This window comes from Poecilia mexicana, unplaced genomic scaffold (genome assembly GCF_051168715.1).
Source record: "Poecilia mexicana isolate PSO_F unplaced genomic scaffold, ASM5116871v1 scaffold_4, whole genome shotgun sequence".
Classification (NCBI taxonomy): domain Eukaryota; kingdom Metazoa; phylum Chordata; class Actinopteri; order Cyprinodontiformes; family Poeciliidae; genus Poecilia; species Poecilia mexicana.
In genome coordinates, this window is record NW_028263373.1 from 9437964 (window position 1) to 9452025 (window position 14062).

Consider the following 14062-nt stretch of genomic DNA (forward strand, 5'->3'; position numbering starts at 1 on the left):
AGCACTCTTAAACGTTTCTAAGCACCCAGATTAGTGATGAAAAACAACAAAAAATAAGCAAAACCAAACCACCAAATGCTCTGAAAGCTAAAAAAAAAAATTAAAGACACACACCCCTTTTCTCTAACCAACACTGAGCATGATTTCAACAAGACATTTAAATACAAAATATGACAAGATGAGCTGAGACAGTTCACTTTAAATTTCCAAAAACGGATGCAGTACAATACAAAAAACATTCGCCTCAAAAGGTGCCCGAAACAAAAGGGGGGGGGGCAAACACATCGGCTGTCTGCTGACCTGAACCATTTGGATCTGACATGATTGTCGCAAAAAAAAAAAAACAACAAAAAAAACACAAATCCATCTGAGACGTTTTAGTAAAAAATACATTTAACACTAAACACTCATCTTTGACACATTGTAAGGAAATTATATTGAATATTTAAGTCATTCATAGTTGTCTGCTTTACTAATTAAAAATCATCTGCGCTCTAAAATACAGTCAAGGAGTCCCACTTGATGGAGACGATCACGGGTGGTAATAAAATGGCCGGCCGAGGGTCTTCTGGAGTGAGTGGACGCCTAGACTGGACACCAAAGAACAGTTCTTCAGCGCCGCACTGGAATATAAATCCTACGGTTAACACTCGTGTTTACGATGAGGGGGGCGGAGGTGAATGAGTCCAATGGGTCTTCACAGCAAACCTGCCGGGAGAAACGATCACCAGAGAGTTAGGAAGAGTTTCTTTCGTCTGGACTCCATTCGATTGAGTAGAATCTGATTCTTCCACTTATTCTAGACATGAACCTGAAGTTAACGGACGCAAAGGTTTCAGAGCGTTTTATTAGGATTTATGTAAAATATCGACTCAAAATAGTCCAAAATTTGAAACGATACATCGTTTTCAACTTTTTTTAAAAAACATTCTGTAAAAATGTGACATGTATTCAAGACAAATTTTTATGAAGAAAAAAAAAAAAAAAAAAAAAAAAAACAGGATTATCTTCCAAGATTGTCCTATATTTAGATCAACTCTGATCGGCTTCCCAGCAGAGGACAAGCGTCTCCACAGCATGATGCTGCCACCACTGTTACATGGTATGAACGGGCGGGATGATCTTGGGTCAGAAGTACTTACAGGCACATCTAAAAAAAATAAATAAAAAATTCATATTGCATACAAGTTCAGCATTTCTTGCCGGTTATCTCATGTGTTATGTAGAATCAAACGTAGTGATTAATTCCAAACCTCTTTTGTCATTTTGATGCAGGTAAGAGAAACCCAAAATTCAGCATCTCAAATTATGACACTGTGAAAAAGGTAATTATAATTAACTAATTAAACGAATTCTGAAATTAACTGGTTGCACTCAGTAAAAATGGGCTAAATAATAAAAATTAAAATACATGCCACACTTTTCAGATTTTTTTTGGTTAAAAAATAAACATAATTGTAAAAATGAAAATTTTTTCTTCCATTTCCCCAATTGTGAACTACTTTGAGTCGCTGTATCAGATAATTCTGCTCTTGCAAAAACCTAAAGGCGTATGAATGAATTTAAAGGCACAGGACCCCTTGTGGGGGCTTCGTCAGCGCCTCTGCTACCTGTGCTATACGGTCTCCATGTCTTCGCTGCCGTTGCCCTCGTCCTTCGGGGGCTCCCCCTCGCTGGCGGCCTCCTCGACGTGGGCCAGCATGTCGGCCATCAGCGCCTCCTCCAGCCTCTTCCTGACGCTGTACACCAGCTCCTCCTGTTTCCTGCAACACAAGCGCAACAGGAAGTCGTTAGGAGGCGACAGTTGGAGCTCGGAGCAGATGCTGCGGATTCTGCACAGACCCGGCGGTCGCTGCGGGTACTGCTAACAAGCAATCGGGTTACAGCAAGCTTGGCTGGATTGTGAGCATTACATATTAAATGGAAGTCATATAAACGTAAAACAAGCAGCATTGTTCCCAGAGTCCAGCAGATATTTCCCCTTTTTTTAACTGCATGTCTCTGAAACCGACCAATCCAAACGTTTCACCAGGAAGTAATTTCAGATCCGACTGTTTTGTTTGAAACACAATTGCAGTAATTAATGGAGTGATCGTTTTGGTACCAACAACCCACCGGATGTCCTCGTCTGTGACTATAAACGCCTTGCAGAGGGGCTGGCCGGTGTTCAGCCACACGCCCGGGTTCTTCTCCACCGCCGCAGACAGCTGGCCCGTGATCGGAGCGGCGCTCGTGTGCAGGGCGCTCGCTATGGCCGACAGGAGCGTTTTGTCCGTGCAGCCCGGTCCGACACCTGCAGGAGAGTCGTCGAGACATTTTCAGGGCGACTTTCTCCAGAAACGTTATCGCTCCGGCTAACGGATCGAGCGGTTTTACCCTGCAGGCCTTTAGGCAGCTCCATCGTCTTCACCAGCTCCTCTGCGATGTCATACGCGTTAAGACCACTGAGCTTTTTCTCCCAGAAAAGCTGGGGGAGAAAAAATAAAAAAATGTTGTTCCCAGATGTAAACTCACAATACAGGAAATTCAAAAGTAAACTTTAACCCATTCAGACACCTAATATGTCACATCATGGTGTGTGTGTGAAACCAGTCTTTCTGGTTTGCAAAGCAGCGAGACGCTTGTAACCGGGGGCTGTTCACCTGTCGGGGCTGATCGACGGCTTTCTGAGGATCCGTCTTCACTTTGTTGTTGGGATGGTTGGTAACCTTTGTAACAGGCTGCTTGAAAATGGAGGCCGTCTGTCTTACCGGCAGCGATGTGTTCAAGTCAGGTTTGCCCTGGGAAATGAGAGGAGCAGCGAATAGAGGAAGAATTATTGAGCAAGGCTGATTTGGACTCTGTAAATAATGCAACAAAAATCTGAGAGGAAAACAATCAGTTTGGAAACGAAGGTTTAGCTGCAATAATGTCCTGTTTGTTTTGCAGCTCTGTTAAAAAAAAAAAAAAAAGGGGGATGAAACTTGATCACATGTCGTATTTACTCTGACAACAGTCCACTTAAAAGCAAACACACCGCTTTGAGATCAAGCAGAACTAATTTGCATGAAAAAACTTTTCTGAGCGACATTTGAGGAAGAGTGTTGCATTACGTTTGCATCATTGTGTCTCAGCTTGCTTATACTTTGCATGTAATGGCTCTGAACACAGGAGAGCCATTCTCAGGCTGCGTGTGAACAAACACTCAAAACCGCCTGGCTTAAGATCCCATCGGTATAATTGTGATATGAAGAGGGTCCTTAAAAAACACAAAACTGTTGTGTCAAATATCAACACAATGAAATATTCACATATTTTGTTATGAGAAAAAAAGCTTGTTGCACCTCCTTTGCCTATTAATTAACCAGTTTGGATGTGTGTTTGGGATCATTTATCAGTCCTACATTTATCTGAACACTGAAATATGTCTAAGTTTCAACCATCTGACCCAGACAAAAAAAAAGGAAATAAAAAAGAAAATGGATTAAAAAGGATCAGAGAACAAGCCAAATTCCCGCAAGAGTAAAAGTTTTATGGTCAGGTGAAAAAAAAAAGATTGAACTTTTTGGCCACGATGAGAAGAAGGATGTTTGGAAAAGTCAAGGCAATGCTTTGAAATGCAAGAACACTGCTGAGCGTTGTGGTGGCAGCATCATGCTATAGGGATAATTTGCTGAAGAAAACCAAAAAATAAACAGATATACCCTCCAGATTTTTAAATCAAATCTCAACTAGACAGGACACTGCTGCCAAACACATCAACATTGGTCTAAGAAAAGAAAAAGGACGGCTCCTGCAAAGATTTTGGGAAGCCCTGTCCTGAATTATATATGAATTATACATGAATTATAAATGCTTTATAGCGAAGTGTTTGCTAGGAAGATGGGTCAAATATCAAGCCAGAACTATCCCATAAGCTCGGTGTGGTTTTTGTCTTTGCAACTTGCTAAGAGACATTCATCTATAAATCAGTGGGGTGTGTGTGTGTATATATCTGAGCATGTATGTATATTTTTAAATTTTAAAATCGCCTCACCTTGTTCTGGTTGTTGTTGTCGTAACGCAGTCTCTGGCGGTTCTTGTTCAGTTTGCTCATCAGCATCTTCCCCGTGCGAAAATCAAAGGAGCTGAGGTCCATCTGGTTACCGAGGTAACGGGCCAGCTGAGGCTTGCTCCTAAACTTCTTCCCAGATGGACTGATGAGAAATATGACCGTATTAGTACAAACTGTTGCTCCAGAATAGAAAAGAAAAAGACACAGGCTTATTAAACTATTATTATACTTATACTAAGACTGATACTCAGACATCACATCCACACATGGAACCACAACAACGTGCAACAAAAGCATTTTTACACATCTGGACGAGCAATGATGCTGAAATCACAGAAATGAATGTATTTTTTTTTATGAAAAAAAATCTCAATTAAGTTCTTTTGTCTAATGAAGAGCAACAGAATTTTAGTAAAACTAGTCAGAAATTATTATGACAAAACAATTATTCAGAACAATGTTACAAAAGTACCACCAGATATGAATGAACACAAAGTAAAGATGGCAAAACTAACACCTAGTGTTTACAATGGAGACACGGCAGAGCTGTACCTAAAAGGAGTATCAGTATCTCTAAGCCTGATCAATGAACAACAAAGAAACACGGTGGGTGGATTCGTGCTAGTATCTCATGCAAATGCATCTTACATGACACAGAACCGTCAACTGTTATGATTTGTACAGTCAGCCTACCACAAGCTATACAACCGACCCGCCTCCCCCCTGTCTTGCCTCTGTTCCTCATCTTGCTCTTCTCCTCTGCTAAATGAGAACAAATCTTGACTTCAATGGGACACAGAGAGAATTATTAACGGAGATCACACTGACTTTTGTTGACCATTGAGGCCCAGGCGGGCCTGTACGGCTGAAAGGACTCCTTCTGGGAGGAGGTGGCCTGCTTGTCCTCCCACAAAAACAGACAACCCCCTCCCCTTTTCCTTCAAAACTTTTTTTTTTCTGTACCGACCACCCTGCTCATTTTCCTGTCTGCTTCCGTCCACAATCTCGGTGTATGGTGCAACTGTGGTGTACTTCAAGTTATCAGTCGTTTAGTACCTAAAATAATAGACATCGCTTTTTCCAGCTGACAAACCCGACTTTCTGGTCACTTCTTCCATTTTCCAGCCTTTGGGGAGAGCAGAGCAATCCCACCTTTTCTTCTCCATTTCCCCCGCGGCTGGCCAGTGAATCCGCTAAAAGTTACGGCAAACAGCCAGGTCGGATTTTGGAAAAACGTGTCGCTGCAATCTGAAAGGCTGGTCTGGAGCTTCTCACGCTTTTGTTTCAACCATTTTAAAGCGTGTGCCCCCTGTAATGGGATTTCCCGGCTAAAAGCATATCGTCTCTTTGTGGCTGCGGAGATCGCTCCGCGCGGCTATCGGCCCCATCACCACCTGCGTGTCACCGTTGGAACTACATCCGCAAAGGAAAAACGGAGCAGCGCGGAGCTAGACCGGACGCTTCAGGTTTAAGACTTCAAAAGAAAAGCTTCTGGAATAAAAAAAATAAAAAAGTCCTAAAAAATTATGTTGAGTTCTCAATATAGGTCACGAAGCACCAATCGCAGTAATTAGTTTAGTCTATCAACATTTTAACATGACAACATAAAAATTGTTGTCAAGTTAATAATTCAGATATTTTGTGTTCATTACTTCCTTGTTTAAATGGCATTAGAAATGCCTAAAGTGAAATTAGGTCAGATGTTTAGAAACTACAAAAACAATTAAACATATGGACTTATAACAAATTAGTAAATACAAAAATCAACATTTAATAATTTGTTTCCTACGGAGCCCCTCTGGTGGCATGAGAGAAAAATAAAATTGTGGCCACAGCCTAATATAATACAATCGTTTGCCATTTTGGACTAATTCATACAAAGTTTTATTCTTCCTGATTTAATTTTAAAAAATGTAAAAAAAAAATAAAATAAAATTTGATGAGTAGAAAGGAGCAATAACAATAATACATATAATTAAGCTGTCCCTCAAATTTTAATATGACAGAAATATACCCATTGCCATCCCTACACATTAGCAGAACAGCCACCCTGTTAGTTTATCTCAAATAACAGACATTATTCCAAAAGTCATTATTTTTTATTTTTTACAATTTCATAAATCGAATAACAGAAAAACAATCCTTAAGTTCAGTACTCAATTCTAATTTAATAACTACATGCCAGATTCAATAGTTTTCTTGTCATTATTATTATTAATATTATTTTAAGATTGTCACCATGGGTGTTATTTAACAAGACAGCTAACAAGACATGGGGTTATTCTAATTCTTATCTTTCTCCCACCCCATGCTTTTTCCCCTCCCACATTTCTATTGCCAGCCAGACAAATGGCAACCCGTAAATATGCAATGTTTTACAGTAGCATGAGCTCACGTAAAAAAAATTAAGACAAAAAGATCTGTCTTTAATTTGAGTACCATTGACGAATAATCTCATGTTAGGCAGTAATTGGAACAAAATATTTACCAAGTGACCAAAAAAACTGGGCAGATACTTTTTCCAATACCCGATTTAGCTCTTACTAATCTTCCATGAATTCTTCATACATTTATCTTTCTGAAAGCGCTCATGAATTTACAGTGGTAGAGTGATTTTTTAAATTCATCTATTCAACTTGCACATAGACGTCCATAGACCATACCATAGACATCTAAGGCCAGATTAAACCTAGCCGAGATCTATAATCTCTTTTTCAAGAGGGATCTGGCGAGATAGCAGCACTGTTTAGAAATATCACAATTTACAATTAATCAGAAAAATGTATTCATTCAGAAATGACTGAATAATATTTGTTAGAATATTTAATAGAAATAGTAGGCGTATTAGAAGGTTTGCCATATTTTTTTTGCCATAAGTAGTAACATCATGCGTCACTAATTCTATTGTTTTAATGTAAAGTACTCTGTACATACTGCCATCTAGCGATAATAAAATTACATGACTACGCCACTAGTCACTACTACTGCAAAGACACTCAAAGATGGCGTTATTTGCAGATAATTCGTTTTCAAAAAAAAATCTTTTAAGACCAATTACCGTATTTTCCGGACTATGAGCGCACCATACTATAAACCGTACCTTCAAATTTTTTTAACCCGCCTCTCCCCTCCTGGAAACTTACATATATCAGCCGCACCGGGCTACAGGCCGCTGGTATCTCTGCCGCTCTCAGTTTCCCATAAGGACCCAGCAGAGACCTGTGTCCTAATAACTGCTGGATATATTAAGGACGCAGTTCTCCGTCTCCAAATCCGGTTTTGTTCACGCCGAGTTTACGTGCAGCGGCTTTATTTCCCTCCTGTACTGCCAGACCGATACTCCTCAACTTAGAAGCTGCATCATACAAGTTTGAAAACGTTTCTCCGTCGTGCCTGCTGCTAGCATGTGCTTCTTCTAAATGAAAATTGGCGCGTTCTTCTTTGATTTCCAATTTTGACTTCCAATGACTCACCCCCTGCTAAAGAGCCCCCTGGTGGTTGAAGAAAAATCCACAGAAAAGCTGTATGTTTAAAAGTGTAGGAAAAAAGTAGCAGCGTATAGTCCGGAAAATACGGTACGGTAGGTGAAATTGGATAATTTCCACGGCACACCTGCCGATCACTCACGGTACACTAGTGTGCCGCGGCACAGTGGTTGAAAAACACTGACTTAAACCATAAGCAACAAATAAACTTAACAAATACACAAGTCGTAACTGTTTATAAATTTAATTTGTCGGGCAAACGTTTATCTTTTATTTTGACACGTAAAGGAAGTCCAGCTTTTTGTTCTGTTTGAACGCTTGCAGCTATCATAACATCTCCATTAACGTATGGAGAACATAAACGTGACAACAGAAAGTAGAGCAATCCCGAAGCAGCAATGACAGCCTCCATTACCGCAACAGTGATAAAAAATATACTTATAAATTGCACTGCATTGTGAATTTAAATGCGCAAGTTCTACGTAAGTTACACGACAAGAAAGAAAGGGGGGGGGTCGCTTCACCACGACAATGAAGACCGTTGTCCTTCAGACTTAGAGCCGGCTTTTTTCATTTCAATGAACAAAGTAGATCCAGTGAAATGAAGGCGAATAATGTAAAATACATGTCACGTTCTTAGAGATTCTGTGTAAACGCGTTTTAAAACCGACCCAGAAATACTTGCATGTATTTTATACGGTTAACTCCTTACGTTGAAAACACATTTCAATGCACTACACATATCGATGTGCTTAAACGAAACATTTAATCATGCAACAGTGGTTTAAATGGAAAAAAACGAGAGCGACAGAGATTCAGGAGACCCCACCGGACTGCTGTTAGCAGAGAGCGAGACCGCAGCGTTTGCCTAATCGATGATAAACATACTTTCCATGTCTATATTAAAAATGGCACCAAACATAAGAATTACAGCAACTAACTCCCTTGCTGGCGTTTTGTTCATTGTTTAGCCGGTGTACTTACTCGTTTTTATCCATCTTGAGGACACTCACGCTTTCAGCCTCTTGCTGTGTTAAATCCCTTCTCCCCTCTCCTCTTTCAGTCCCCTCCCCCCTCCGATGTTAAAAATGAAAGACATTATCCACGCAAATATCGCAGTGTGCGTCTAGGCTCAATGTCTGGTCCTCCAGCAGTAACACTCCAGCTATTGTCTTTTATTCTGTACACATTTTAACATGCGTTGAAAGCTACAGGTGTATTTTTCCCCCTCCTTAAGTTCACTACACTGTTTTCTGTAGTTTTTAAAGTTCCCTAAATGCAACTAGGATGTTTAAATATGGAAGATTTTTGTCACAATGATTAAAAAAAAAAGGACACAATTTTTCAGCAAAACCCTTTTAATAGTTGAAAGTTACAAGACATCTTGGAAACATTAGGATAAATTAATAATTTATTCACATCTTACAACAATGGATCAAAAAGAAGCATTTTTACAGAGTGCATCGTGTATAGCCTGCAGAGACAAGCCATCCTACTTAAACTTGCTGCTAGAGAAGTCCAGCCATGTGCCCAGAGTCCTGGTCCTGTAAGCAGATACAAGGCTTATTGCAGTGGTGCCCAGAGTCGGTTCTCCAGGGCCGGCATCCTGCATGTTTTAGTTCTCTCCCTGATTTAATGCACTTGGATCCAATGAGCCATCATGGCTCATTGGAACGCTGACATGCTGAGAAGGTTGTTTCTACCACCAGGGAGAGAACTAAAACATGCAGGATGCCGGACCGACTTTGGTCACCCCTGGCTTATCAAGTAAAACGCACATCTGTTTGATTGGGTCAAAAGCACTGAACTATCCAACTCAGGGAAACATGATTATGAAGCTGATAATTTCAGACATTGGTATATTTATAAAACTATTCCACCTATACAGCCATTATTTTTTTAAAAAGAAACAAAGACCAGAGTTGTCTAAATGATAAGTACACAGAAAGAACTAAAGCATAGAAAGCATATTCAAAATAAAATAAATGTTAAAGTGATTTATTTCATGTGTTTCGTAATTTCGAAAAATAAAACTAAACAGCTTAAAGCAAAAAATATAAAGATTTTATGTAGGTGTTGGCCAGGCTATCTCAAGGTTTTTCAAAAAGTTGCTGTTTCAAAACTGCCTTTTTTTTTTTTAAATAAAAATTTCACTGATTTGATACCAGAAAGAAAAGTGCTGGAGAGTTTTCTCCTGCTCTGTGACGCATGAAAGAGTGCAGGACTGTCCCTCTCCCACCTGTTGCTGTGCACAGTTGGTAAGAAGGCTCCTACATATTTTTCCTTATTTACAACAAAGACCGAGTGGGATAATATTCAGCACAGGAGCACTTGAAAACCACTAATACATTTTCTGTCCATCCTATTTTTGGTTAGGTCTATAGAAAATACCCCAACTGTTTGATTGTAATAATCAACTGCAGCAGAAATTATTTATTTTCTGTTTGAAATAAAAAATAATTAATTCTCATAATAGAGTTTTATAATTTTATGTAAATATAGACTCCCCTTCTTCTACGCTTGCTTTGCACAAAGGGGTCTGGACCTTCGGCTTGGTGGAGGTGTGGACACTTCCAAAGTTTTAAATTTAACTAAATTAAAACTTCATGTGACAGATGTTAGCAAAGTTGCGGCAATATTAAATTAACACAGAAGCTTGTGTTAATTTACCCAGCATGCCCTGCGTCCATCAAGAGCTGCCAGACTGGATTAAAACTTATAAACACTATGCTTGAAATTCACAGGTAATTCATAAGGAGAAACAAACTGTGTTGAATACAAGGACAAAAGACTCACATCCTACACCTCTCTTTATTCGTTCTTCTTAAACTTCCCGTTAACGTACGGCACATAGTCCAGAATTAACCGCCAGTCGGTGAAGTGAATGACCGCCACACCGCCAACTGTTCCCCACGCAACCATATTTGGTACCCTAGAGATGGAGGAAAACATGAGGACTTCTAAAAAAGGTCAAACGTGACTGTAAAATACAACGCATGAATCAACACCACCTCCTGTGGTGGAGGACTGTCCCTCGCCCACCTGCAATTTACTGTGATCATGCTGCAGCACAATGAACTCTATAAAAGGAATGACTTATGTGTCATAATAAAGGTTTAAAAGAAATGTTTTAAAAGTTGAAAAATAGTGGCTTTCAATAAAAACACATTATCTGCTTTTGCCAGACACACTTAAACCTGTGACTCTGTTGGCAAAATGAGTAAATGAATTTTGATGTCAAATAGATGTCATTAAATCGGTGGTGCACCGATTGCAGTATTCTGGCCGATCACAGATTACTGAATCTTAAAAAGCCCTTAAAAACGTAGTCCAGCAAATGTTGCTCTCTGGGAACCAGTCAAAACCAGAATAGTCCACTGGGTTGACTGAGGGATACAATGTATCACTCCACTCTACTGAGCTAGGGTGCAATGTGCTTCTTCTCAATGGACTTGGTTGCAGATGTTTGCCCATGAAATACTAAGCAATGTTTGATCTAATCTGAAGGCATGAACATGAAGCCTCTCCAGAAATGTAGGGACCAACACTTGGTCAGGACTTATTCTGATGTTAAAACTGTTGAGCAGCTTCTGTCATGTTGTGATACTGCATTTTATTTATTTTTACCAATATCCATTATGCAAAATATCTTACAAATTTGGAGCTCCAGTTTCTGTGTGGTGATTTCAAGCTGTCATTAGATTAGTACTACTGAGTAATAGTATATCTACCATAATACTTATTTAATCCAAAAAGGGGTTCGTCATCTTAATGTTTACAGATTTTCATTGTATATTTTCACTAAGTTGGCACAAAATTACTGACCGACTTGAAACTCAATTGTAGCTTCTATGATCTTTACATAATCTAAAAATCATTTTTAATGCTTTTTGAATAGATATCTAGTGCAGCAAGCAACTATACAAAAAGAACTACCAGATTTGAATGGGAATTTTATTATACCTAACAAGTGAACAATAAATAGACAATTTTAGACTTATGAGCTTAGCATAAGTTATTTTAAGTTAACTTAAAATAAGCCTTTGAGAGTAGAATCACCCAGAGTCCTCATATGGCTAACAACATACCTTATAGATTTAAAAGTTAATAATTAACTGCGCCATGAAGCAGGTTTAATTCATACCCAAACTAAGCTAAAGACAGTTAGACGGGTCACATAGAAGGGAAACAGGGTCAACTACCGCGAAAAAAACGACAATAATTATCTTCAAAATTCAGCCTGTTATAGCGTTATAGTGACTTACCATGTCCTCAGGATTGAGACATATTTGGCACCAACAAATTTATTTAGTATTTTCTGAATCATTCTGACTTTCTTCTCGAAAACTAATCACAACATGAGAGCGGCCGAACGTTGAAGTGATGGATTTGAAGGACCCGTTTCAAGCTGCCCCTTGTAATGCCCGTCTATAAAACACAAAAACAAATACACAGCGTTCAGAAAAATCTTATCGGGTTTTCTCTCAGGATTGTGGACACCAAACAATTAATGTCTTCCCAACTATCATCCAATTAACATCTTTTTTTGGGGGTTGGGGTGGAAGGAGGGGGATCAAATATTTAATGACATTAAAAAACGACACCCCATTTCTTAAGGATTGGTGTAACAACAAAAATCCCTTAAAAATTATAAATTAAAAAACAAAATACATGAATAGAGCTAGATACTATAAAATACACAATCTTCTGTTACAACAAATCTCCAGATAGCTATTCAGTAATTTTACAGCTTAAGGCAGAAATCTATGTAGCAGTTTGGTGGTGCCGTTTCTCCTTTAAAAACCAGCAATTTAAACAGTTCATGAAGAGGGTGTAAGGAGGCTAACAATTTCCAGTCCTGTTCCTTCAGAAGTTCTAAAACAGACAAAAGGTTGGGGCATTTCAGTGACGTTCTCAGCTTCCTTCACCATCTTCTGCAGGGCTATCTTGTGAGTCACATTTCATGCAGAATCCCCCATTCTAGATGGAGTACGTCAATCCACTCAAACTGAAGATGCTCAAATGTTTCTGTAAATTTTGATTATGGCTTGTAGCCAATGAAACCTGGTTTTGTCAGAAATTTATTTATTTTTCTTTAATGCAAAGATACTACCAACCCCTCTACAATTAGAAAAATCCACAAAAGTATGTTTATAAAGAAACTGGTTGTACCCAAGCACGTTACTGGAAAACTGAGTGGAAGAAGGAACTAACTGTGTACAAGCATCAGGGACAACCACAGCCTGGGAAGGATTGTGAAGTAAAGCCCATTTGAGAGTATGGGGGGAGATTCTCAATGTGTAGATTATAGTCAGTCATTCCAAGAGCCATAAACAAAACAAAGTTATACTAATCAAAATTAATAATTAAATACTTGAAATGTTACACTGCAATACATGTATTGCAGTGTAACTTATATTATTCAAATCAATTAACTATGTTCTAATTTGAGATTTACCTGTACAGTTCTCCCAAATGTATTTAATTGGCAATTAAAACAAATTCAATTTCCGAACTACAATAAATTCTTTTATTAAAAAGACTCCTTTTATTTTTTTTATGTATACAATATTCAAAAGCCAGACATTGTAAAAGGTATAATCTGTTGTTAAAAATGGCACATTTATTGCTACATTAATGTTATATACAGGACAAATCTCATCTATTTGTATGTAAATAGAAGAGTGATCGAGTCAGAAAGAAGTCAACACTGTCCTCAACCCAGAATTACAAACTCTGTAAATGTATTTAACACTCATTGGTCGCGTCCCTTTATAGTTCAGCTAAATAATGTCATTAAAAACCTGAAAATGTTTTGCTTGATATGAAATCAGTATTTGCTATTGTCGAGAGAAGTCCAAACTTTACAAGTTTCTGAAGAAATGAGTGAAATTTGTGCCACTACAAAATTTAGGCGCGTCATTTAGAGGCAAATATAAACCACATTTAGACAATTTTCTTTGAAAAAATTTCAGATATCCAGTACACCTAGTGATTTTGTGAAAATGTATCTGATATATATATATATATAAAAAAAAATCTCAATGTCAAAGTCACAAAAAGAAAACAAACTGAAAATTAAGCTCAGGTCTGATAACAATGATAACTACTGATTACACATATTGAAAGCCACTGCAAACAAGTTATAAAATACTCCTATTCAGATGATTCAGCTAATGCAGGAACAAAAACTCCCTCCCTACATTGAAGCAACACACCCGAAACATGTCTATGCAGATAATGGATCAGAGGATGATGCAGTCTTTTTTTCTTTTCTTTTTTTTTTTAAACCTTTTCATGTGAATTTTGTAATTACAGGGTACCTATTAACTTGGACCAGTGACCTTAATGAAAACAGCAGGTTGGACAATGTAATCCAGTTGAACAGACAGCAGAGAAAAAGAAAAACTAAACAAGATCTGCTTAACATTTATTTATTTAACTAGGTACACTGAAAGAAAATCTCTTTATACCATTTAAACTTCTTCCTCAAAAATTGAAAAAAAGCATTTGGAGAAAAGGGAGGATGGGGGTGGAGGGGAAT

The 14062-nt window shown here is 38.4% G+C and overlaps 2 protein-coding genes across 3 annotated transcripts; both read right to left on the bottom strand.

Moving 5' to 3' along the window:
* Positions 1-117: 117 nt before the first annotated feature.
* On the bottom strand, positions 118-8609 carry mbd3b (methyl-CpG binding domain protein 3b). Of its 2 annotated transcripts, none has more exons than XM_014983700.2 (7): positions 8503-8609; positions 4016-4175; positions 2643-2780; positions 2377-2467; positions 2116-2293; positions 1611-1763; positions 118-708 (listed from the first exon to the last, which is right to left on the bottom strand). In XM_014983700.2, exons 1-6 carry the CDS (start codon positions 8514-8516, stop codon positions 1616-1618), a joined length of 729 nt encoding a protein of 242 aa, XP_014839186.1. In that variant the 5' UTR covers positions 8517-8609; the 3' UTR covers positions 118-708; positions 1611-1615. The 2 variants fall into 2 exon arrangements, with proteins under 2 accessions (XP_014839186.1, XP_014839182.1); XM_014983696.2 differs by lacking the exon at positions 8503-8609 and adding an exon at positions 5090-5414.
* Positions 8610-8858: 249 nt separating this feature from the next.
* Positions 8859-11939, bottom strand: LOC106915822 (cytochrome b-c1 complex subunit 10-like). The gene is made up of 3 exons (XM_014983701.2): positions 11784-11939; positions 10315-10450; positions 8859-9062 (listed from the first exon to the last, which is right to left on the bottom strand). Exons 1-2 carry the CDS (start codon positions 11843-11845, stop codon positions 10330-10332), a joined length of 183 nt encoding a protein of 60 aa, XP_014839187.1. The 5' UTR covers positions 11846-11939; the 3' UTR covers positions 8859-9062; positions 10315-10329.
* Positions 11940-14062: the final 2123 nt, after the last annotated feature.